Raw genomic sequence first — 27,154 nt, 5'->3', positions numbered from 1 at the left:
TCTGCTGCTCACTTGTTTCATTATTCTTACAATTGCCTTTTGTTTCCTGAAAACTGTTATGGCCTGGTGTACATTTCCACAGAAAATAATACCGTGCTTCAGTATTGAATGTACATGAGCAAAGTATACACCCCTAACTATTTCTGCACTAGTATTGTTACAAATAATTCTTACTACATAGCTCATTTTTGCTAGTTTTGAATTTAGGGATGTGATATGAGTGCACCATTTAAGATTTTGGTGGGTTTGAATCCCAAGAAATTTAGTTTCAATGGCAGCACTAATGTTCTGGTTATCTATACATATTACGGGTTGTGCCGCATCTTTATTTTGATCAGTGTGGAAATTCTTAACTACTGTTTTTTGGGGATTAACTATTAGCCTGTTTCTGGTAAACCATTCAGACACTCTTTTGTAATATCTTTTGCAGATGCAGTAAGATTTTCTTCTTTATTCCCTTCAGTCAATACACTGGTGTCATCTGTAAACAGTACTGGTTCAGAATCCCTAATGTGTGATGGGAAATCATTAATGTACACCAAAAAAAGAAAGGGGCCTAAACTGGAGTCCTGTGGAACACCATGACTGAGTCCACATGGTTCTTAAAGGTGTACCTGGAGTTCATTTCCTTCCATGTACTTAATTTCAGTTACTTGAGAGCGATATTCCAAATATGATTTAATCCAATTATTTGGCACACCTCTTAACCATACCGTTTGAGCTTCCTCAGGAGTGCAGAATGATTAATCACATCAAAAGCTTTTGTTAGATCCAAGAATAAACCTGAGATATTTCCATGGTTGTCCACTGATGTAAGACATGGTTTATCAGATTGAAAGTTGTTGTTTCAATTGATTACTCTGGTCTGAAGCCATGTTGACATCCAGAAATAATATTATTCTTGTCGAAGAATGTAGTTAGTTTTGAAAGGAACACTTTTTCAATAATTTTTGAAAACTCTGACAATAGAGACACATGCCTATAGTTACCCATACATTGATGATCACCATTTTGTATAGGGGTATTACTGTTGCCATTTTCACTTGCTGAGGGAAGACACCACATGATAAGGATGAATTGCATGTACCCACTAATGGTTTCACCAAATTTCAATGAATGTGAAACAATAAATACCAATGAGAGAGTTCTTGAGTTTTTACATGAATACAAGATGATGATGTTGCTCTAACAGTTGTGACATTGTAAATGTCTTCGCTACTTCAGCAGTAATGTTGCAGTACAGACAACAAAATAAGTCTGGAAAGCATGTTTTCCATGAATTAAAATGTACATATTAGTCTAAAATAGTATTTGATGTGAATGTAAAAACTATAGTGTCAGAATATTTTCTGCCAAAAACTTACCTGTCCATTGTAATAAAGATTCCTTATACATCCTGTGAAGCCAACAGCATTTGGACTTGCATTCCATTTAAATGTTTCCTGTGATGTTTCATCCCAGTAAATGCCACCAACCTGCAGAGGGCTGTTTAAAGTCAGGTGTTCTCCAAGTACGGGTAATTTCCCCTTAACCAGGCAACTTGTTCCATTGAAAAATGATGTTGTCATGTTTTTTGTTTCCCTAACATCAGCTGATTTACAATAATCCAATATGAGATGAACATACTGTAACAAGTGATTTTGTTGGATAAATATACTTTATTGACAACATTTACTATAGACCTAAAAGGCTTTTTATTTTAAATTGCCAGTTCCAAGTATCAGACTTTTTTTTATTTTACTGCAGTAGAAAAGCTCTAATTATAAATATAATTAGATAACTATACCTCTGAATTCCAGAATAAATCCATTTGGTGCCACATTCCATCATTCAACTTTTTCTTTACTTTTATAAATAACTCGGTAGTACTGTATCCAAAATGAAAGAGTAGTCTTGGTTTACCATCTTGTAGCTCCAGCGCAATATAGTCTGTAATTAGAAAACCTGTAGAGAGGTCACAAAATAATGAGAATATGTCTTCTGACTTGGTGTGATCGAAAGTGTTATATACCTGACATAATAACTTCATCTATTATGACAGAAGACAATGGGCCATTGTAAAATAGTAAACCATGATCTTTATTTGTAAGGAATTCAAGACTAATGTGATTTTCAGCTTGTGGATGAATTGCCTGAAACCAAGCCCAGCCATCACCTTGGAAACTTATTCCCATCTGTTGGCAACGTGGCCCCTCGTATCCATCTGGGCAAGAACACCTGGATAAAGAATGGAAGTAGTAAGATAAAATGTAATGGTATAGTTATTATATGTACAACTTATAGCTTTAATTTTTTGTCACCATGTGGAAAGTAAGCAATATCATTTGAGTTTGTTATTATAGCATACATTTTAATAAGAGAAATGACTATCTTTCTAGCTGTTGGTAATGATAAATCACTGCTTATGATTCACATTGACGGGAAACACAATTTACAGTATTTGAAAAAATCAGTTAAACCAAAAAACTTTCCTCTAAATTCTCTTATTTTACATATTAGATCACATTAGTGTAAAATAAATTCCCTTATTGCTGTACAGAACATTATAAGAAGAAATAAAAGAAATTAATATATCCAAAGTTATTAAAATCAAACAACAGAAACTCCAGAGTTGAATATCAACAATATTAGGAAAAGGATAGATTGCTACTCACCATAAAGAGTTGCAAACAATCACAAAGAAAAGACTGTTACACATTTGTCTTTTAATCAGAGCCTTCTTCAGAAAAGAAAACACACACACACACACACACACACACACACACACACACACACATATATTCACACATGCAAGCACACCTCAACCACACATGACCACCACCTCCAGCTGGAATGCAACTGTCACATTGAATAAAAGCAGCAATCTTGAGCATGGCAGGAAAGAGGGAGCAATAGAAGGATATTGGTGGGGGTAGAGAAGAGTGCCATCTGGTGTGGCCTGTAGGAACTGCCAGGCACAGTATCGAGAGGTTGTGAGGCAGGGAGGTAGGGGTGAGGGGTGGGTTGGGAATGGAAAGCAGAAAAGGAGAAGAGAATTGACAGGGAAAGACAGGCAGGTGCATTGGCAAAGGACAGCACACAGTGAGGATGAGGCCATGATAATTTTTGGACCAGAGAATGTGTTGTAATGACAACACACATCTGTGCAGTTCATAAAACCTGATGGTGGAGAGGAGGATCCAGATGGTCCAGGTTTGTGAAGCAGCCACTGAAATCAAATATGTTATGTTCAGCTGCGTGTTGTGCCACAGTGTGGTCTATCATGCAGCAATGTGCCCTTGCTTTGCATGGGTAGCAGTAAGCATCTATAGTGGGACCACTTGTCTGATGTAGCAGTTATTTTGCTGACTGACCACTGTGAAGAGTTATGATAAAAATTCGGGGAACAACTTCAGGTAATTGAATAGCATCACTTTCAAACAACTTAAACGATCCAAGTAGCATTTGCTAGGAAAGCCTTCAGGAGGCATGAGTGTTATCCATTCCAAATTTAACTGATGTGACTGGTGTTTAGAGTGACATCTTGTGGCAATGATATGAGCTGCAAGTTACCACACCAACCATTATGCCTGACTACTGCACCATTTTGGCATGAGCTTCAGCCACTTACCAGCCGCCCAACAGCAGTGACAGTATGGTGTTGCCTGCCAGACTGCAACAGAATATTGCACAAGCTACTCCCACTGCCAGTCCAGCTTCAGCTACATTTACTGTGTGACCTTTTCCTGTTTATCACTACAAAGCAGCCTCTGCTATGCAATGTTGGTAGAATACACTCTCTGCCATGACACATTGGGATGTAGCACCCTTACAAAGCACCCTCTTCCGTGCATGATTGGTGTGGCATACCCTTCACCTCACAAAATGGTACAAAGCCCCCTTTTCCATGCAACTTTTTTATGTAGAACCCTCTGCCATGCAACATTGACACAAAGTATCCTCTGTCATGAAACTTCATTATGAAGCACCCTCTACCATGTATAACTCATAAGAATCACCCTCCAACAGGCAGCATTTGTGTGAAGCACCCTCTGCAATGTAACATTGCTATGGAGCACTTCTACAACCCAACATCAATTTATGTGTTTATAGGTAGGTCAATAAATTGACACAAGATATAAGGAGAGACGCAGCAACTTTGAGAAATACACAGGTTCTTCTCATACTCAACTGAACAGTTGTTTTTATCCAATTCTTCAAATTTATATAACTTTACAAAAACAGTACCAGATATCTGCACTTCTGACCATCAAAAATGACATGCCATGAAATCAACATGAGACAAAAGTCAAATTGGCATGACTGCTTGGATAAGCAAATGATTTGCATTTCAGAATAACTGCACAAAGTAGGTAGGAGTAATTCCATCTACATTCTGTGTAAAAGGAAAGCAGTTCGTTTCTCATTCAGAAACAGCATTTGATTGTTTACTGTTTGTGACAAGATGTTACATCAATTGGAGGAGAAATATCTATTACTACATGTTGAATCCAACAGTGGCAGGATTGTGACCTATTGTTCCTCGATACTATTGCAAATGTTGCTTATGATTCCAAGAGTGACATATGAATAGAGAATAAATGGATTCAGGAGGGCCATACTCAATGCTATCCAGTATCTCAATAATGTGACTAGCGCCTAAGAGGCCAGGAAAAGCACAAAACTGCAAATGAGCACGATTTTAGAAAGTATCACTGATGTGAAACTGTCTGCCCCAGGTAGCTGAGTGGACAGCGCGACAGAATGTCAATCCTAAGGACCCGGGTTCGATTCCCGGCTGGGTCAGAGATTTTCTCTGCTCAGGGACTGGGTGTTGTGTTGTCCTAATCATTATCATTTCATCCCCATCAATGTGCAAGTCACCAAAGTGGTGTCAAATAGAAAGACTTGCACCCAGCGAACAGTCTACCTGACGGGGAGCCCTTGTCACCTGACATTTAGGGTGGCCCATTGCAGACTGTTGACGGAGGTACGCGAATATGAAATATGTTCCCTTATATGTGAATGGCTTTAAGACCTCTTAAGTCATAGGACCCAGTTAATTGTCCTCAATGGTTAGTGTTCATCAGAGACAATGGTGTCGCCAGGAGTGCCCCTGGGAAGTACGATAGGAATGCTATTACCCTTTATATACATAAATGATCTGATGGACAGGAAGAACAGCAAACTGTAGCAAGTTGCTGATGCTGTGGTGTACAGGAAGGTGTCATTGTTGAGTGACTGTAGAAGGATACTAGATGAGTTAGGCAAAATTTCTAGTTATCTGGTGAATGACACATAGTTCTAAATGTACAAAAACGTAAGTTAATGCATGTGAGTAGCAAAAACAAACTCGTAATGTGTGTGCTATCTGACACAGTCAGGTCCATTAAATATCTAGACATAACGCTGCTAAGTGATATGAAATGGAATGAGCATCTAAGGATTGTAGTGAGGAAGGAAAATGGTTGACTTAGGTGTACTGAGAGAGTTATAACAATGTGTAGTTCATCTGTAAGGAACACCACATATAGAACACTAGTGTGGGATTCACACCAGGTCAGATTAAAGGAAGACGTCATAGCAATTCAGAGGTGGGCCATTAGATCTGTTACCCATAGGCTCAATCAACATGTAAATATTGCAGAGATGCTTTGCGAACTCAAATGGGAATCTCTGGAGGGAAGGCAATGTTCTTTTCAAGAAATGCTACTAAGAAAATTTAGAAAACCAGCAATTTTTAGTTGACTGCAGAATGATCCCCCTACCACAAACAAACATTTTGTGTAAGTACCACAAACATATCTTATAAGTTAACAAAAATTAGGGCTTATATGAAGGCGTTTGGACACCCTCACTTCATTTGTGAATGGAAAAGGAAGGAAAATGCTAGCAGTGCACCATATGGTGTTTTGCAGGGTATGTATGCAGATGTCGATGGAGACATATATTATTTGCTTGGCCATGTTGCACGGTATAACCACATTCCGCAACTAGAGTCAGGAGATGGGCTTGTCTGCTTGTCTGCTTGTCTGCTTCTGTGAACAGTGTCACCATGGTTGCATCCATGTGTTGAAGCTCCATGTAGGACAAGCTTTGACTTGCAGTCATCATTGGCATACAGGGCTCAGCACCTGGCAACTTGTGGGATACCATTGGGTAAAAAATGAGTTCACCTCAGGTTTTGTGTAGTGGGTAATTTGGGCAGCAGGTGCTGCATTTCTGATGTGTTAAGTACATAGTTTGTACCTCCATCTGTGAGACTTACATGGCATTATCTTTCATCAAGATAATGCAAAACTGCATGCACCCATGCTGTCCTAATGTATCTCAATACAGAGTGTGTTTGTCTGTTACTGTGGCCAGTGAGTTCTCCAGATCTCACACACATTAAAACACCTGGTCATGGGTTCCCAAGAGACTGGCATGTCACCACTTACCAGCCAGTACAACTGATGAACTCTAACAAAGAGCATGGAACTGTGTACTCGTATCTGTCATATAAGCACAATTTGATACATCTGTCATCCAAGGACAGTCTGTATCAATGTCCAACTGGGTTGGAGCCACTGTTACTGCCAGAGGTGGTAACTCTGTGTACTAGATTTCACACATCTACAAGTTTAATCACGTGCTCTTCCTATACTCTATACATAGAATAAGTAAAATTCCATTACTTGCCATTGTTTGTGGTGTTGCAGTTTTAATGGCCAGCACTGTAAATACTGCCTACATCAGTACAACATCCCTGAGTCCAAATACAAGGTGTTCTAAAAGTCCCATTACAAACTTCTAGGACTTGCAGAGGAGAGTCAGTAGATAATACAGGGTGTTTCAAAAATGACCGGTATATTTGAAACGGCAATAAAAACTAAATGAGCAGCGATAGAAATACACCGTTTGTTGCAATATGCTTGGGACAACAGTACATTTTCAGGCGGACAAACTTTCGAAATTACAGTAGTTACAATTTTCAACAACAGATGGCGCTGCAAGTGATGTGAAAGTTATAGAAGACAACGCAGTCTGTGGGTGCGCCATTCTGTACGTCGTCTTTCTGCTGTAAGCGTGTGCTGTTCACAACGTGCAAGTGTGCTGTAGACAACATGGTTTATTCCTTAGAACAGAGGATTTTTCTGGTGTTGGAATTCCACTGCCTAGAACACAGTGTTGTTGCAACAAGACGAAGTTTTCAACGGAGGTTTAATGTAACCAAAGGACCGAAAAGCGATACAATAAAGGATCTGTTTGAAAAATTTCAACGGACTGGGAACGTGACGGATGAACGTGCTGGAAAGGTAGGACGACCGCGTATGGCAACCACAGAGGGAAACGCGCAGCTAGTGCAGCAGGTGATCCAACAGCGGCCTCGGGTTTCCGTTCGCCGTGTTGCAGCTGCGGTCCAAATGACGCCAACGTCCACGTATCGTCTCATGCGCCAGAGTTTACACCTCTATCCATACAAAATTCAAACGCGGCAACCCCTCAGCGCCGCTACCATTGCTGCACGAGAGACATTCGCTAACGATATAGTGCACAGGATTGATGACAGCGATATGCATGTGGGCAGCATTTGGTTTACTGACGAAGCTTATTTTTACCTGGACGGCTTTGTCAATAAACAGAACTGGCGCATATGGGGAACCGAAAAGCCCCATGTTGCAGTTCCATCGTCCCTGCATCCTCAAAAAGTACTGGTCTGGGCCGCCATGTCTTCCAAAGGAATCATTGGCCCATTTTTCAGATCCGAAATGATTACTGCATCACGCTATCTGGACATTCTTCATGAATTTGTGGCAGTACAAACTGCCTCAGAAGACACTGCGAACACCTCGTGGTTTATGCAAGATGGTGCCCGGCCACATCGCATGGCCGACGTCTTTAATTTCCTGAATGAATATTTCGATGATCGTGTGATTGCTTTGGGCTATCCGAAACATACAGGAGGCGGCGTGGATTGGCCTCCCTATTCGCCAGACATGAACCCCTGTGACTTCTTTCTGTGGGGACACTTGAAAGACCAGGTGTACCGCCAGAATCCAGAAACAATTGAACAGCTGAAGCAGTACATCTCATCTGCATGTGAAGCCATTCCGCCAGACACGTTGTCAAAGGTTTCGGGTAATTTCATTCAGAGACTACGCCATATTATTGTTACGCATGGTGGATATGTGGAAAATATTGTACTATAGAGTTGCCCAGACCGCAGCGCCATCTGTTGTTGAAAATTGTAACTACTGTAATTTCGAAAGATTGTCTGCCTGAAAATGTACTGTTGTCCCAAGCATATTGCAACAAACGGTGTATTTCTATTGTTGCTTGTTTAGTTTTTATTGCCGTTTCAAATATACCGGTCATTTTTGAAACACCCTGTATTTTGAATTGGAACCCATATCTTGAAACATACCATTTCCACACTACAGCCATTTGAAAACATGTTGGTAATGTGGCAACTTTTAGAAGTAATTGATTAGACATGACCCAGTGCATCACTTGTCTTACAATTACACTCATCAATAGGCAAATAAATTGCTCATGTACTTGTTGGTGGGTTCTCTTCAACATGATGCAATATGGGCTCTCCCAATTTGGGTGTGCTGACAATGAAGGTATCCTTTCTGAGAGGCGTTGTGTAATTGTGGTGAGTAGGGTATGCAATGGAATCAGACATTGTGGAGAATGAACTTGAGGGACGCAATGGACAGTTCTTCCATTACTGTGAGCTTTGTCATTCAGAAGGACCATACAATGTATTCTGCTGTGTAGTCAACCATTGTTGCTCTAACACTCACAGACATGTGAATGAGGCTTCAACCAAGTCAAGGAGGTAGGACAGGTGTCAAATGATGTCAGCTGATCTGATGTAACCCCCCCCCCCCAACCAGGACTAGTATTTTGCATACCTACCTAGCAAACATGTTTTCAAATGGCTGTACCAAGAAAACAATATGTTTTTACATGAATTTCTATTCAAAATAGCATGCACTCACTCCCCTCTACACGTTCTAGATTTTTGTGAAATGCATTTCCGAACACCCTGTATACTGATAAATTGTAGAAAAAGTGGTTAATAATTTTTGTTTCTTTTTGTTTTTTAATATTTGAAAGCCAACAGAATGCCTCTACCTTCAACCTCTCAGTTTTTTAAGGCATTAGTGTTGAATACTCATAAAGCAAAGATATATTTCTGCTATGCAAAGATACATTTTTGCTATTTTTATCAATAAAGAGGACTTAATGCTTTTCCTTCACTATTTAATAGCTACAGAATCTGGTCAGATATCCTACAAACTTAATTTAAAAAGTAATAGAATCTGCCACACCTAACTGTGTGAAATGAAAACATAATAAGTGCTTTATTGTGCATATATGATGTTCAGCAGAAATATGTGTTAATAAGCATTGGAAGATCTTGTGAAGCACACAATAGGAATCTAAATACTGGATTTTTAATTTATCCCTGCAAAAGACAAAAACAAATGCTCAGAAAAGTAATTGTGATGTGGAAGCCAGTATGAACATAAACATTGTTAAAGGTGTCTGGGATGTCTTCCCAGAAACATTGGGTTCTCTGGAATACACTAACCTCTGGGTAGGTATATAGAGCAATTAAAGTGCAGGTATTCACAAAGTCCAGAGTGGGCTGTAATTATCATATGACAGCGAAACTTGTTAGACAATCTCACATGTTAATGAAAAACCCATTTACACCAGAAAAAAATGAGATCCAATTTTGGTTACAATGTGTAAATCTAGCACCGTGAATGCAAGAATGATGTTTCCACTGTAATGGATTACAGACACGATGTGGACAGAAAAGGTCAAACAAATGAGAAAGACTTAAGGTTGATTTTATTATTAACTACTGCTTACACAATTTGTTCAATATGAGCATCAAGATATCAAAGAATTCATGTACAGTGCCATATATGCCCCTGGAGGCTTATATTGGAACTATTTTTTTCTGGTGTGAAATGATTTCACATTAACACATTAGTATACCTACCAAGTTTTGTTGTGACGGGAAAATTACAGCCCGCGCTGGGCCTCCATGAGTAGTTGCACTTTAATTATAACCAGCTGGTATAATTACAACATGATGTGAAATGTGGTTGCTTTAAACATCAAACAAGATCAATCACTTTGATATCTAAATAAACTATTAAATTTACAGTCATGATCAGATTTTAATTTTTTTTGAAAAGGTAACTGTTTTTGGCTTTACAGCCATCATCAGGTGTTATAAAGTTGGGATCATGGAGGATGCACAGTTGTTAATAGCTGTGATGATGGCTGTAAAGCTAACACCATCTATATGTTGAAACAAAAGGGGCAATTAAAAAATTTCTGTTTAAAAACTATACAGTCCAGAATTGGTATGCCAATCATACAAAATTGCTGTGAGCATTGAGGCAATCATTGCAGTGACACACCAGGCTGAAGATATCTGCTTGGTAAAACACCATGTGCTGCTGCTTGAAGAAGTCTGTGACTGTCTGGTGTACATCCTCAACCAACAGGAATTGTTGATCCTTCGAGGCCTTTTGTAAGGGACTGAAATCGTGATAATTGCATAGAGAGAAATCAGGATTATAGGGTAGGTAATCAAGTGTCTCCCACTTGCATGGGCATAACTTCTGCATTGCAACATTTGCAATATGAACATCTTGTGTCAAATCATTACCAGCACAGAATTTGGAACAGCATATCACAACAGTGATGTTTAACAGATATGCTGCCCCTGTTACATTCCACACTCTCTGATTGATGTTTACCAGTGTTTGTCCTTTGGCAGGCAAAAAAACAGAACAATAACATGTTGTTCCTGCTTTGATGCATTTTGTAAGTATGTAGCTGTAGTTCACATGGCCGCATTTACAGAAAGCATCTCAGAAAGAGGGTTTAATTTCATATTAATTTCTTATCAACGTTGGCACTTGAATACTCACATTGGAGTAATGATATGATGTGTATACTCTACAGCAATGCCCTCAAACAAAAATAGTTTTATCACCCTTATAAATTAAGATATGATGAATACTGTAAAACTGTACATTATACAGAGTGTAAGCTTCATAACTATAATAAAGTAACAGTTACTCATATCTTTTTCAAACCATGAATGTAAATAATTGAGTCTGGTATTCATAAATAATCAAAATCCGCTTTTAGAAACATATTTTCAGTATTACCATTCCTTCCTGTGGAAATTTTAATAGGGAACTTATGGTCCAGCTTGGAATAACAAACAACTTTAGAACTAAAGATAGGCTCTCACTCACTGTGTTGTTGACATATTGAGTGGTCGAGTGGTCAACAGGAGCATAAACAAGTTCAAAATCATCATTACACTTTTGGGACATTCCCTTCCTTGGAGGCAAGAAACTAACAAAATAACGCGCGCACACAAAAACACACACACACACACACACACACACACACACACACACACACACAGAGTCAGGCTGCAGCAGTAGGGCAGTGCTACCATGTCTGAAGGGCACTGTGAAAAAGCATAGCAATTATTTCAGTCATATTTATCTGCTTGACAAAAACTCATTGCCTAAATTATATAGTCTGTGGCTCCCTTAGTTTCTTCCATTGATCAAATGTAAATTTTGTGTGGCATTGCTGCCTGGGATGGCCTCTCTGCATTCAGCTGCTTCAAGTGGAAATTCTTTCTTTATTCATACCTGCTGGACATCAGTATTTTGTAATGTTTGAGTGTTGTGTCTTAAGTGTGATTTTTTGGCATAGGTCACTGTGATTAGTGAATGTGTAATGGCAAGGATGCCAGATTTCGTAAAATAAGAAACAGAGTGTCGACTCATCACCTTTTTATAACAATATTTTGAATACTGAAATACACATATGTACCACACAAAAATTACATAGCCCTTCCATATATTTAATAGAGTGCCAAAATATTAATAGTGAGGAAGAACACAAAAAGTACATCTTTCTGTATTACAGAAAGGATAGTTGGTACTCACCATATAGCAGAGATGCTGAGTCGTAGATAGGCACAACAAAAAGACTGTCAGAAAATAAGCTCTCTCTCTCTCTCTCTCTCTCTATCTCACACACACACACACACACACACACACACACACACACACACACACACACACCAAAGAAGGCCTTGTTGTCCAAAAACTTACTTTCTGACAGTCATTTGTTGTGCCTATCTGCAACTCAGCATCTCCACTAGATGGTGAGTATCAACTATTCTTTTCATAATATTGTTACATTCCATCCTGGATTTTCCATTGTTGAAAAGTATATATTTATCATTCTGAAGGGCTACTCAATCAGATTCAGATTTATTCTAATTTATTTCGCTGAACTTCTGGTACCTTTTAATAAAAATATCACTCTTTCCTGGAGGAATCTTTGATGGAACTTCTTCACCACCAAACATTTTTAATTTGAAACTAATTTTCTACTGAGAACTAACAGTTTAAGTACACACACTGAACTGTGCTTGAATCAGACTAGGGACACTAGAGAAAGCAGTGTAAATTACTATTATTGGTTGTCACTTTGGTTTATAAGCTCAAGTGTTGCCAGCACTCATTAAATTTAACATAAGTAAAGAAAGGGTAACACAGTAATTTTTCAAGGGGATGGGTTTTAAGTTTAGATGTATTCCATAAATTATAATTCATAATAGCCTGTAATATAAAAATGGAGAATTATTTATTCTGGATGAAAAGTAAATTAAGGGAGAAAATTTGAGTGAAAAAATTGAAAAGTCCATTAATAACAGAGTGTCAGGTAACCCTAGAGAAATGTAGTGCTGTGCTGACAGTGGAAGGGAAAGAAGACAGTGAAACCAAAAGTGTCATGCAACCTACTTATTTTGAATAACATAAATGCGACCACTAAGCTTAACATCTTTATCAGACAAACAGATCAATGTCAACAGTGTCACAGGCCTTCATTCAGTGACTCATGCCATCATCACACCTCCCCTTGCTGAAAATCAGTTGTGTTGATTCATATGTGGGGGGTTATAATGAAATGTAATGTAGGAAAAATGAGAATAAAATGAGAAATAAAAGATAAAAATATTACAAGAAATGTCTTCTACATAGAAAAATTCATAAAATTTACCTTATAAATTTTCCTTTCTGAAAACACTGGCCACCATTAAAACAATGATTCTCATGACATCTATCAATCGTAGCCAAGTTTTGTATAGATGAGTCACATTCTGGTGTAATATTTACTGAAATTCCTACTAAAGAGGTCATGTTTGCATCTACTAAGATTGGTTCACTGTTTATCCTGTATCTGTCAATGCATGGTCCTTGGCATTTTATTTTATCAATGAAGCAGTAGTGTATTCCAGCCACAACCAAGTTGAGATCAGTTGTCCTTTCTATCTGAAAAATTTGTCAAATGACCTCAGAATTATTACAAAACAGAATATTAATTAAAATATTACAACAAATTAATAATAGTTTGCATAGTGATGAAAATATTTGTGTTAATTACTTTGCTAAAGATGTTTTCATTAATAAAGCAATTGACAGAAATGACTCTACATTGTGCCTGAATTGTTGTTGTTGCCCTCTTTAAATGCAGCAAACAGTAGGACGAGAAGGAGAGGGAGAGATGTAGACACAGAGAAAGAGAGAGAAGGCAGAGACCAATAGTAAGTTAAATGAACACTTTGACTAAAATGTAGACTTGGGTTAAAAAATTATGTGAAAAAGAAGCAACAAGTCGAAGTGGAATTGGCTGAGGAGCCAAATAATCTTAAGGGCAGGCTCCCTCCTGCTATGTTATGCTTTTATAGCAAAGAAACATAAAATGACCCACCTGGTGAAATAGATAATCTGATTAATGCCATCTTACTGTATAATAAAATGTACCGTTTGCTCATCTATTCCCTTTTGTAGATAAACCATAATGTCTTCATTACTGGTGAATAACATGCCAGGAAGTAACACTTTATCTGGCATAATCTTATATTTAATTTGTTTCACGCATTGTACATAGCCTATTCCTTTAACCAAGCACCACAGTGATGTGTGATTCTTTGCACCAATCTTCTTGTTTGTAAGTGTTTTCAGTTCTCCTCTTCCCTGCCCTTTGTCACTGGATCAATTAATAGGAATTTATAGCCTGTAGAATTAGAGTTTCTCAGATTTTTCAAGATTTCTTTGAATTTTCTGCCATTTCTTACTAGCCACAAACACACTAAAAGTGTACAGTTTTGAGGTATTTTTTGTACATGCTTTTTCTAATTGCATATCTGTTTTAGTATATAGTAGTCTCACATACATTTGGAAATGGAGCTTATACTCATATATGTTACCCACAAATCATACATGTTAAATGAGAAATAATGTCATGTGGTGGAAATGAAACTAGTGACCTGCATGTTGGATTCTGGTTGTTTTGTCACATCCTAATGTTCAGTGAAATGTTCAAATGGTATTGTTTCTGTTCAGGAATTGAGACTGCTTCTGGTCTTCATGTTTATTGCATTATGTGCCCCATCATCATCATCTTAATCTGGGGACAGGCTTTATGCAGGGGACATGGACAATAATTCTGCTGTTTTGTCTTCTCATTGTAGGATATCATCTTTAACTTTGTAGGTACTACTGGCAAGTCATATGGGATTCATTAGTGGTAAAAGTAGTGTTTTAATAATTTTTCTGTTAGCTTGACATTCCACGTTATCTTACAAATACTCACTAAGGTCATGTGGGTTGTAGTTTACAGGCCAGTTCTTGGCAATCTAATATTCACATGTCCATAGTCCATATATGTGCCAGATATCTTGCTTTTTCAGTTGATTTAATTGTCATAAGCATCCATTGTTGTTTCAGTCTGTTGAGTGTGGATCAGGGAAAATGGCATGAAACCTGTAGTGTCTTGTTATGCTGTATTGTATCTGAATGTCATGATAGGGAATATTATAATCCTGTTTCCATTTTTTGTGTCGATGTACACTTAAAGTAGATCTATGGACATCTTATTAAAACATTCCATGAGGCCATATATCTTCATAATGCTCCATGCTTTAAAATTATATTTTTCACTAGAAACTTTGTGACTTCTAGAGCTTCAGCAGTTGGTACAACCTTAGCAACAGTAGAGAGGATGAAGCAGGCAGTGTAAACAGTTATCAGTTTATTCATATTTGTTGACTTGGGACCACAAGTCATTCACCTATGAGACATGCCAGTAAATCTTCAAAAGGTCTCAATCCGTCCTACTTAACTGCTGATCATCTAATAATATGCTCACTCCATAAACTGTTTCCTAGTGTGAAACAGAATTGTCTTATTTACTTTTCTCACCTCTTTCCCACATGAAATTTGTGTCAACAGTCCAGAAGGAGCCCAGGAGGCATTTACTTAAGCTTTGAGTATTCGAACACATTGTGAGATTTATATCCCTTGAAGCACAGTTATTTTAAGTCCTAATGGGAATTGCTATCTTCCATATTGAACAGTTAAGAAATGGCTTTGGTTCCTGCCATTCTCCAAATGTACTTAGGTTAAAATCAACAGTAGAGAGCACAATAATAATTGTTTATTGACCAGTTTTGGCTTACATTAAAACCATCCTCTAAATTTTTTGACCCCCTGTGGCTGGTGCTGGTAGCTCCTCAATTTTTCATGTGATACATGTGTGTGTGTGTGTGTGTGTGTGTGTGTGTGTGTGTGTGTGTGTGTCATCCATTTTTGACAAAGGCCTAGTTGGCCAAAGGCTTATTTTGTGACAGTCTTTTTCTTGTGCCTATCAAAAACATGACTCACCATCTCTGCTATGCAGTGAGTAGCAACTATCCTTTTCATAATATTGTCTGAATTTATGAACTTTAAAAGTAATTGTGCAGTATATAACTGATGAGTGCTGACAAACTATTGTCTGTCTTTGAGCTTATACAGAGACAGGCAAAGCAGGTAATGGTGATACATATCATTCTTAGCTTAAGCTTAGCAGTATAATTGGATAGCAGTGGTATATTGGGTGGTTCTGTCTACCAGAAATACAAGCTGACCAGTCCCTGCCAACAAATCTAACAAATCTACCGCAGCAGGATTGCACATCTTGGCTGACCATAACACATTTGTTTGTTTTTCAGTGGAACTCCAGGAGACACCATTCAAATGGGTGTCACCTGATTCAACACAGATGGCTCTGGTATCACAATTGGTACTACCCGCTTCTGCTGATCACTTGCACAGAAGTACATGGAGAAAATAGCATCCCATCTAAGCTGTATATAAGTGGCCATACAGCCACAAAGAAGGCAGTTCCAACCACACTGCCAAGAAGTTCAGCACAGCAGCCTATCACAAGTAACCAGCTGTTGCAGCCAGAGCCCTCACCTCTTCCAGCCTTGGCCTCACTTGGACTCTTTGCTCCAGGACTGGTAAAAACTTGAATATTGTGATCAGTTAATTATCATCTGTGATAGGCATCTGACCTGACATAGAACAGTTCCAATTAATTGTCAGCAGTGATTGGCATCTGATCAGACTTATTTAAGAACTTCAAGTGTTTTGTTCCCTGCCAATTGACTACTCACATCACAGACCATTATTCCTTACCTAAATTCAAATCAAGAAGATTATTATGTGGCTGAGCGGTTCTAGGCACTTCAGTCTGGAACTGCGCAAACGCTATGGTCTCAGGTTTGAATTCTGCCTCGTGTATGGATGTGTGTGATGTCCTTAGGTTAGTTAGGTTTAAGTAGTTGTAAGTTCTAGGGGACTGATGACCTCAGAAGTTAAGTCCCATAGTGCTCAGAGCCATTTGAACCATTTGAACCTCAAATTGATGTGCAGAAGATCTTATAAACAGTTGAATTGGAAGCAAATAAAAAGTTCTCATGTTTACATAACTGTGCTTGAAGATTCTGTCATGAGTGTATAATACACAAATTGATGTTCCCACAGGACTACAGAAACTTCAGATTCAGAATGACTTTGGAAGTGGATTCTTGCATGCACTAGGCTCCAATGATCATGAACAACCATACAGGTTTACAGTGAGATGGTGTGCTGTAACTGGCCTAGTGGAAACACTACTCAGTGGACAGTGCAAAATCTGAAGATGTCATAGTGGTAGCAGAGCACAGTTGCAAGCAAGAAACTTTACCTTTAATCAGTATATTCACTGAAGAAAGGAAAATACAGTAGACACACTTTATAACAGCACATACACATATACTCAATGTACAGAAGCAGTCAGAGACTCTCCATTACCAAAAATGAATACATAGCAAACAAATCATCAGGAGCACAATATAGAACTGCTATTATTTCACATGCAACCTTAAATATTTCCATTCATTGAAATAAGATTTTGATTACTCTAATTCACAGCTCATCAGTATATATCCATTCTTTCATTCTCTCCCTCCTCAGATCAAGCAACACTGCTCATATCTGAATGAATATCACAAAATATCATAAAAAAAACAACAAAAACAATCAATTTTTGACAAAATAATTGAACTTGGTAGATAAAAAATCTACTTACTGAACACGGCAAAACACATACATAAAAGAAGGTTGCAATTAGGCAAGCTTTCAGAGCCAGTGGCTCCTTCTTCAGACAGAAGGGTTGAAGGAGAAGGAAAAGGGATGAAGGAAAAGGACTGGAAAGGTCTAAGAAAATGGGTAGATTTCAGGAAAAACACCCAGAACCACAGGTCAGGGGAGTCTTACCATATGGGATGAGAAGGAAAGTCTTACCAGATGGAAAGAGAAGGAATGAGTCATTCCTTCTCACCCCTTCTGATAAGACTATCCTGACCTGCAGTTATGGGTGACTTTCCTGAAATCTATCCCCTTTCCTAGACCTCTACAGCCCTTTTCCTTCACCTCTCTTTGCTGAACAGTGTGGCCGAGCGGTTCTAGGTGCTTCAGTCTGGAATTGTGTGACTGCTACAGTCGCAGGTTCGAATCCTGCCTCAGGCATGGATGTGTGTGATGATCTTAGGTTAGTTAGGTTTCAGTAGTTCTACGTTCTAGGGGACTGATGACCTCAGATGTTAAGTCCCATAGTGCTCAGAGCCATTTGAACCATTTGAATCATCTCTCTTCCTTCCCATTCAACCCTTCTGCCTGAAGAAAGAGTCACTGGCTCTGAAAGCTTGCCTAATTATAACCTTCTTTTATGTATGTTCTGCCACTGCTTGGTGACAACATATCATCAGCTAAAACTGTTATAATATGTTTTCTGCTTTTAAACACTCCACACAATAACTGGTTATTACTTGCTGTAAGATTTGTAGAAAGTGTATATGAGTAAATCAATGAACAGATATGACAACTGGATCCAGGAATAATACAGAGTCAGTGATAGTAAAGTATTAAATGTGCAAGTTAATAAATACCTTTGCTTTATGTACTTGAAGTAGCCCATTTATCTTTTCAGGGTTGTCGTATCTTGAATCTTTTACAGAAAAGAAGATGTCCAACATAGGTATTGTTCTTCTATGTTGCCTTACACTGAATATGTCAAGATTTTTCTTTTCAGTATTCAGAACTTCTGACAAGGCTTGCTTAAATCGTTCTGCCTTGCTTTCCTGCAATTAATTTTCAGGAGGAGTATAAATTTTGGCACTACAACATTTTATATGTAACATGAATTGGAGGAAAAAAGTTAATTTACCATGTTGTTCCATTTCTTGATGAAGTCTTCATCAGAAAGATGTGAAATTCTTACAGAACCACAACTGATTATGGCATCAACGGGAATCTGTTTCACAGTAACAGTCACAGTTGCTGAAACATTGTTTTGTGAATGTCTGTGATCAGATACTCTGAATGCCAAATTGTATCTGAAATCATTTGTTCCTCCTTTTAACAAAATAAAGATAAATTGAAATGTAGAAATGTACAGTACATGAAACATTTGACTGTCAAATATGTGGATCTAATTAATGAAAATTAACTTACATCCCTTCTGGTGTGTTGTATTTCATTGTAATCATTCCTGAGGCTTCATTAACTTTAAATCTATGATGTTCATCTGCCAGCCAGTAGAATTTCTTGTCCGGTAAATCCCAGTCATCTGGATCTTGAACATATATCCTTCCAATATCTGTTTCTGGAGTTTGATCCTTTATATCAGTGTGGAAACATATTAACACGCACTAAAATATGCATGCAGGTCCAGCAACCTTCCTAATAGTATTACTAATGGAAATGAAGTTTACTGTTTTGAGTTTTTTCTGATGTCACATGATATATGAGAAGAATAGTGATGTACATTCTGAGTAATGCCTTAATGCAAAGACACCTTTCTTGACACTAATGTCAGATCAGGTTCATGCATTATTTAAACCACACAGAATGGTAAAGGAGCAGTAAAATTTATTTATGAATTTTATATTATTTTTTATAAATACAGACATCATTTGAAAAGCTTAAGGAATTTGTCAAAAGTCTTTTGGGTATAAAATCTTGACACTTACTTCACTTATTTCCATTGCCAAAACGTAGGAAAAAATTAACATATCATAAATGCTATAATAATGATAGCCAATTTCAAATTATGATATCCACTGTACAAAAATAGTTATCTCTGTCTATAGTACGAGGTGTGTTTTTTAAGTAAGTACCATTTTTAAATTAAAAAAAGACATGCTAAGATATCTCAATAATTTTATTTTTACATGACACCCTGTACCTTAATCTACTTTTCTACATAATTTCTGCCAATATTGAGGCACTTGTCATAGCATTGTACCAATTTCTGAATACCCTCTTCATATAAATCTGCCACCTGACTTGTTAACCACTGCATCACCACTGTTCTGACTTTGTCACCATCTTGAAGATGTGACCCCCCTGGTGTTTCTTCAAGATGAAACATGGGTGGCCTATGTCACACCAGAATCAAAGCAACAGTCCATGGAATGGCGGCATTCAGATTCACCCTGAAAAGTGAAGTTTAAGCAAACAATTTCTGCCCGGAAAATCATGTGCACAGTTCTTTGGGACAGAAAAGGAGTATTTGCTTGTGGGATCTCTGCCTCATAATGAGACAACCAATGCAGCAGCTTACTGTAAGACATTGCACAATCTGCACCGTTCACTTCAGAACAAAAGACGTGGCAAGCTGAGAAAGGGCATCGTTTTGCTGCAAGACAATGCCCGTCCACATGTGGCAAATCAGACCAATGATCTCATCACATCTTTTCGATGGGAAACTCTAGATCATCCTCCGTATAGCTCCGATCATGTGCCCAGTGACTACCATTTGTTCCTGCACTGGAAGAAACACCTGGGCGGTCAGTGTCTTCATGACGAAGTCAAAACAGTGGTGATGCAGTAGTTAACAAGTCAGGTGACAGACTTATATGAGGAGGGTATTCAAAAACTGGTACAATATTATGACAAGTGCCTCAATATTGATGGATATTGTGTAGAAAAGTAGATTGAGATACAGGATTTCATGTAAAAATAAAATTATTGAGATATCTTAGCACGTCTTTTTTTAATTTCTAAATTGTACTTACTTAAAAAACACACCTCGTATTTCATCTTTTGTGGACCACAATGCTCCAAATTTTGTTGCAACACAATCCTGTCCAGAAATGAGTGAAGAAGGACCAGTGTCAATATCCTAGAGCTATACACGTGTAGTAACGTAAGAATTTTTACACATAATCTGGGAAAAATAGGAGATTTTTATCCAATATGGTCATCATTCAGCTACTATTCAGGCATTAATTTATAGACTGTGCTGTCATAAAGCAGAAATGCTAACCATCTCTTTCACTATAACATATTTGTTACATCCAAAGTCAGTTACCCACATCTGCCAGTTAGTTCAAATCAGTTATGTGCCCCTCAATACATGACTGACAACATAGGAACTGCAACTTGCCACTATTGTGGACACTCTGAGTGTTAGAAGACACTCAATAAGTTGTACCTCCTGATTTCCATTATCTCCTGCCAAACTATTGAGGTCTGCACACCAAGTAACTACTTTTTTTCCACTGTATTCATAAGAGAACTACACTGTACAATTAGTGAATGAGTTAGCCCTGTCTTAAATAACAATTAGATGTAACTTCTGGCAAAACTGAACACAGATCAATGTAGGTAATTAACCGCTTAAAACAACATATAAAAGAAATGTTGAAAAACTTAAATGGCTGGCACTCAAAGCAGGAGTTATATATCTCAGGAGAAACTGCTTAGAAAGTGTCAAGAACTGTCCAAGAAAGAAACTAAGAAATTTCTTTGGCACCTTATGTGTATATTTCATAGAGATTGTGCAGATAAAATTAGGCAGATAACAGCATGTACAAAAGTAAACAAGCAATCAGTCTTTCCACACTCCAGTCATTAATGTAACCAGGCAAACTTAAATATATATGGTACATAAAATGGAAATCTGCAATGCACTTCACAGTTATGTGCATAGTAAAGATGTACATGGGACTATATAATTTACAGCTACACATGTGAACATTCATTACCTGTGTTAGAAATGATTTAGACAGTGATTCAGAGGAAAAGATAATAATAGCACATTCACAAGAAATTGTACATTTAGATGTAAATAACAGAACTTATGTGCATATATCCTGATCAGTAGTGAGAGAGACAGCCAAGCCACCTGTTGGACAATGAACAAATCGCTCCAATGCATGTAGGAAGGATATCAGTCATTCTGTGCACTTTCATCAGCTGCTCCAGCACCCTCTGTTGGTAACTGCCTGCCAATATACATGACTGTGATGGCTTGTGCCTGTCCTTGTCATTGTCATTGTCATCCAAATACCTATGTTACCACTGCAGCATCAGCATGACCAACAGTTTCTCTTTGTGGCTGCTATGATTTTAACATGACCACCACTGGATCCCACACTGTCCTAAATTGCTATAATTTGCCCCTGTACAGCAGATTATTCCCGCTGTGAATTTCCAACATTTCTTTAATAATGCTGTCCCAGTAAAAGACAATTTTGGAGTTTTTGTAGTTCATACTGGGTACTGCACTGACAATGTTTGGCCACTGTCTGCATTTTATTTGGAAATGAATGCTGAATAGCACCTCGATATGCTTCAAGATTATGTTCACAGTGTTGGAACCACCTGGAACAATTGTAATGACCTAATCTTCATGCAGGATAGGGCACCAGCTCACTTTGCAATGGCTATCCATGCATGGCTCAGTGGCTCAACACCAATTTTCCAGGATGCTACTGGGGACATAATGCCCCTCTTGAATGTCGAGCAAGAAATCCTGACTTGTTACTTCTTCTTCTGGAGGTAGAAAAAACATGAAGTTTATCAGACAAAACTAAAATCTCTTGATAAGTTGGAAAAGCGAAATTGCCAAGTTCTTGAAAACATACTGCTGGACTATCAGTAGAAGTCTGACCCAAAGATACCCTTCTGTTTATGGAAACACACTGATAATGTTGTTGCATATGTGTAGTTTTAGCAATGAGTAATAATTATACCATTATAATGAACAGATTGTTTTTGTTTCACAAAAATTGGTTAAGTATAAATAAAGTTGTAATAGTTTTTAATAGGAAGTTAATTGTTGCCCACCCTGTATTTTGTTACATAGTATGATGTTTATTTAAGAGAGAGAGAGAGAGAGAGAGAGAGAGAGAGAGAGAGAGAGAGAGAGAGAGTGTGTGTGTGTGTGTGTGTGTGTGTGTGTGTGTACTGGCTGGGACAGCCACAGCTGTTCTTCTTGGTGTAGCTTAACACAATAAATAACCAAATGCTGCTTACAATTTTATTTTGTTTGAAGCAAAACTTACTGCCTCATATTTCTATCACATACCAACAACTGTTATTTCTCCTAGTGCTACACAGTATTAGTTTATAAAAAAAACTCCACTCTTTCACTATAACATTACTTTCCTCAATACAAAAGCAAAAATAATAAATCATTTACTGTGATGGTAATCAAATAAATTTCAGAAAAAATTCCATATGTGCAACATGGGCAAGTGATGTAATCACTTAAACAAATATTTTTTTCTGCCAAATAATCATTAACATAATTATTAATGAGGAAGAGAGAACTATTTTACAGAAAGGTAGTGCATATTACCTGGTATTTGTAAACTTGTATATTTTTTCTCCCAGGTTTCATTTTATTGTCATTGATATCAGCAACAACAATTCTTACAGTAGTTGTTCCTGTCAGTGGTGGGTAACCAGAATCTGTCACTAGTATTGGTATGAAATATTCTTTCTTTTCCTCTCGATCAAATGACCTTAGTGATGTTATTATTGCTGATCCATGGCCGTTTGGGCCCTCTGTAAATGAAAATTACTTGAAGATACAATAATTTCCTCAATACCACATTTTACAGCTACAGTGCACCTTTTCCTTGAATGGGAATTGAAACACAATAAGGTGGTGCTGTCCATTTGATCAAAAAATCATTAAGCCAACAAAAACATTAATATATTTTGTGTAACAATGGAAAATCCAAGATGAAATTTATGAGTTTGTGACAGTCTTTTGTTGTGCCTATCTGCTACTCAGCATCTCTGCTGTATGGTGAATATATTTAGTCTCTTATTTTTTGCAGCTTTACTGTATGGTTAATGATGATGGCGTCCTCTTGGGTAAAATATTCCGGAGGTAAAATAGTCCCCCATTCAGATCTCCGGGTGGGGACTACTCAAGAGGACGTCGTTATCAGGAGAAAGAAAACTGGCATTCTACGGATCGGAGCGTGGAATGTCAGACCCCTTAATCGGGCGGGTAGGTTTAGAAAATTTAAAAAGGGAAATGGATACGTTAAAGTTAAATATAGTGGGAATTAGTGAAGTTCGGTGGCAGGAGGAACAAGACTTTTGGTCGGGCAAATACAGGGTTATAAATACAAAGTCAAATAGGGGTGATGCAGCCTACAAACAGCATAGTGAACACATTATTGTGGCCAAAATAGACATGAAGCCCACACCTACTACAGTAGTACAAGTTTACATGCCAACTAGCTCTGCAGATGACGAAGAAATTGAAGAAATGTATGATGAAATAAAATAAATTATTCAGATAGTGAAGGGAGACAAAAATTTAATAGTCATGGGTGACTGGAATTCGGTAGTAGGAAAAGGGAGAGAAGGAAACGTAGTAGGTGAATATGGATTGGGACTAAGAAATGAAAGAGGAAGCCACCTGGTAGAATTTTGCACAGAGCACAACTTAATCGTAGCTAACACTTAGTTGAAGAATCATATAATTAGGTTGTATACATGTAAGAAGCCTGGAGATACTGACAGATTTCAGATAGATTATATAATGGTAAGACAGAGATTTAGGAACCAGGTCTTAAATTGTAAGACATTTCCAGGGGCAGATGGGGACTCTGACCACAATCTATTGGTTATAACTGTAGATTAAAACTGAAGAAACTGCAAAAAGGTGGGAATTTAAGGAAATGGGACCTGGATAAACTGACAGAACCAGATGTTGTACAGAGTTTCAGGGAGAGCATAATGGAACAACTGACAGGAATGGATGAAAGAAATACAGTAGAAGAAGAATGGGTAGCTTTGAGGGATGAAATAGTGAAGGCAGCAGAGGATCAAATAGGTAAATAGACGAGGGCTAGAAGAAATCCTTGGGTAACAGAAGAAATATTGAATTTAATTGATGAAAGGAGAAAATATAAAAATGCAGTAAATGAAGAAGGCAAAAAGGAATACAAATGTCTCAAAAATGAGATCGACAGGAAGTGCAAAATGGCTACGCAGGGATGGCTAGAGGACAAATGTAAGGATGTAGAGTCCTATCTCACTAGGGGTAAGATAGATACTGCCGAATATCAAGAGCTCAGATGGAAACCCAGTTCTAAGAAAAGAAGGGAAAGCAGAAAGGTGGAAGGAGTATATAGAGGGTCTATACAAGGGTGATGTACTTGAGGACAATATTATGGAAATGGAAGAGGATGTAGATGAAGATGAAATGGGACATACGATACTGCATAAAGAGTTTGACAGAGCACTGAAAGACCTGAGTTGAAACAAGGCCCCGGGAGTAGACAACATTCCATTAGAACTACTGACGGCCTTGGGAGAGTCAGTCCTGACAAAACTCTACCATCTGGTGAGCAAGATGTATGAGACAGGCGAAATACCCTCAGACTACAAGAAGAATATAATAATTCCAATCCCAAAGAAAGCAGGTGTTGACAGATGTGAAAATTACCGAACTATCAGTTTAATAAGTCACAGCTGCAAAATACTAACTCGAATTCTTTACAGACGAATGGAAAAACTAGTAGAAGCCGACCTTGGGGAAGATTAGCTTGGATTCCATAGAAATATTGGAACACGTGAGGCAATACTGACCATACGATTTATCTTAGAAGCTAGATTAAGGAAAGGCAAACCTATGTCTCTAGCATTTGTAGACTTAGAGAAAGCTTTTGACAATGTTGACTGGAATACTCTCTTACAAATTCTGAAGGTGGCAGGGGTAAAATATAGGGAGCGAAAGGCTATTTACAATTTGTATAGAAACCAAATGGCAGTTATAAGAGTTGAGGGGCATGAAAGGGAAGCAGTGGTTGGGAAGGGAGTGAGACAGGGTTGTAGCGTCTCCCCGATGTTATTCAATCTGTATATTGAGCAAGCAGTGAAGGAAACAAAAGAAAAATTCAGAGTAGGTATTAAAATCCATGGAGAAGAAATAAAATCTTTGAGGTTCGCCAATGACATTGTAATTCTGTCAGAGACAGCAAAGGACTTGGAAGAGCAGTTGAACGGAATGGATAGTATCTTGAAAGGAGGATATAAGATGAACATCAACAAAAGTAAAACGAGGATAATGGAATGTAGTCGAATTAGGTCGGTTGCTGCTGAGGGTATTAGATTAGGAAATGAGACACTTAAAGTAGTAAAGGAGTTTTGCTATTTAGGGAGCAAACTAACTGATGACGGTTGAAGTAGAGAGGATATAAAATGTAGACTGGCAATGGGAAGGAAAGTGTTTCTGAAGAAGAGAAATTTGTTAACATCGAGTATAGATTTAAGGGTCAGGATGCCGTTTCTGAAGGTATTCGTATGGAGTGTAGCCATGTAAGGAAGTGAAACATGGATGATAAATAGTTTAGACAGGAACAGAATAGAAGCTTTCGGAATGTGGTGCTACAGAAGAATGCTGAAGATTAGATGGGTAGATCACATAACTAATGAGGAGGTGTTAAATAGGATTAGGGAGAAGAGAAGTTTGTGGCACAACTTGACTAGAAGAAGGGATCAGTTGGTAGGACATGCTCTGAGGCATCAAAGGATCACCAATTTTGTATTGGAGGGCTATGTGGAGGGGAAAATCGTAGAGCGAGACCAAGAGATGAATACACCAAGCAGATTCAGAAGGATGTAGGTTGCAGTAGGTACTGTTAGATGAAGAAGCTTGCACAGGATAGAGTAGCATGGAGAGCTGCATCAAACCAGTCTCAGGACTGAAGACCACAACAACAACAACCTTCTTATAAAATAGTAGATCGTAAATTTTTAATAGTTGTAAAGGTTTTATTTATAACTTAAAATTTTGATCATTTGTTTTTAATACTAAAGAACTTTATTTCTCTGAACCTATTTGATGAGGAAGCTTTCCACCATCTGTTCTTTAATGTAACTGAAACAATATTTAAAGACAGATAATTTAACATAATCCCCAATAATAATAATAAGAATAAATGTATCTGCACTAAATGTCGTTTGTTACTATGTAAAAGTTTTAATGATAAGAAAAATACATTAGCACACAAACAACATCTATTACATCAGAGTTGCTTCATTAATATGTACATTCCATAAATAATTTAAAATATATGGAAATATTACAATTTGTGATACAATCTTCTTGGGTGATCAGCTGAATGGTGGCATCATCATTTAGTCTGAAATGTTTCAATGAGTTTCTTACCCATTATCTTCAGGCAAAATGCACATTAAAGGGATTGGTCATGTCTGAATAGGAAGAAGGCCTAGTCGAACTTAAGCACATTATACAGTAATACAATTTTAATTGAGTAAGAGATGTTGCTGGGTGGATATACTGACATGCTTCTAGCACTCCTGATGTAAATTGTATAGATATGTTTAAATATATTTTCTTATTTTCTGTAAGAATTATATATTTTGGATTTTCTAAAACTCAGTAATGTCCAAACAAAACCCGTATGTGTTTA

General features: G+C 37.8%; 1 protein-coding gene across 1 annotated transcript; it reads right to left on the bottom strand.

Annotated features, from left to right (window-relative positions):
- Positions 1–1,780: 1,780 nt before the first annotated feature.
- LOC126195682 (neural-cadherin-like) lies at positions 1,781–26,893 on the bottom strand. The gene is made up of 8 exons (XM_049934310.1): positions 26,890–26,893; positions 23,053–23,261; positions 18,918–19,114; positions 18,631–18,799; positions 18,353–18,544; positions 13,096–13,367; positions 2,012–2,217; positions 1,781–1,929 (listed from the first exon to the last, which is right to left on the bottom strand). Exons 1-8 carry the CDS (start codon positions 26,891–26,893, stop codon positions 1,781–1,783), a joined length of 1,398 nt encoding a protein of 465 aa, XP_049790267.1.
- Between the last annotated feature and the right edge of the window lie 261 nt (positions 26,894–27,154).

Source organism: Schistocerca nitens, chromosome 7 (genome assembly GCF_023898315.1).
Source record: "Schistocerca nitens isolate TAMUIC-IGC-003100 chromosome 7, iqSchNite1.1, whole genome shotgun sequence".
In the NCBI taxonomy this organism is placed as follows: Eukaryota; Metazoa; Arthropoda; class Insecta; order Orthoptera; family Acrididae; genus Schistocerca; species Schistocerca nitens.
The sequence above is the reverse complement of the archived record's forward strand: the minus strand, read 5'-3'. Positions and strand labels throughout refer to the sequence as shown.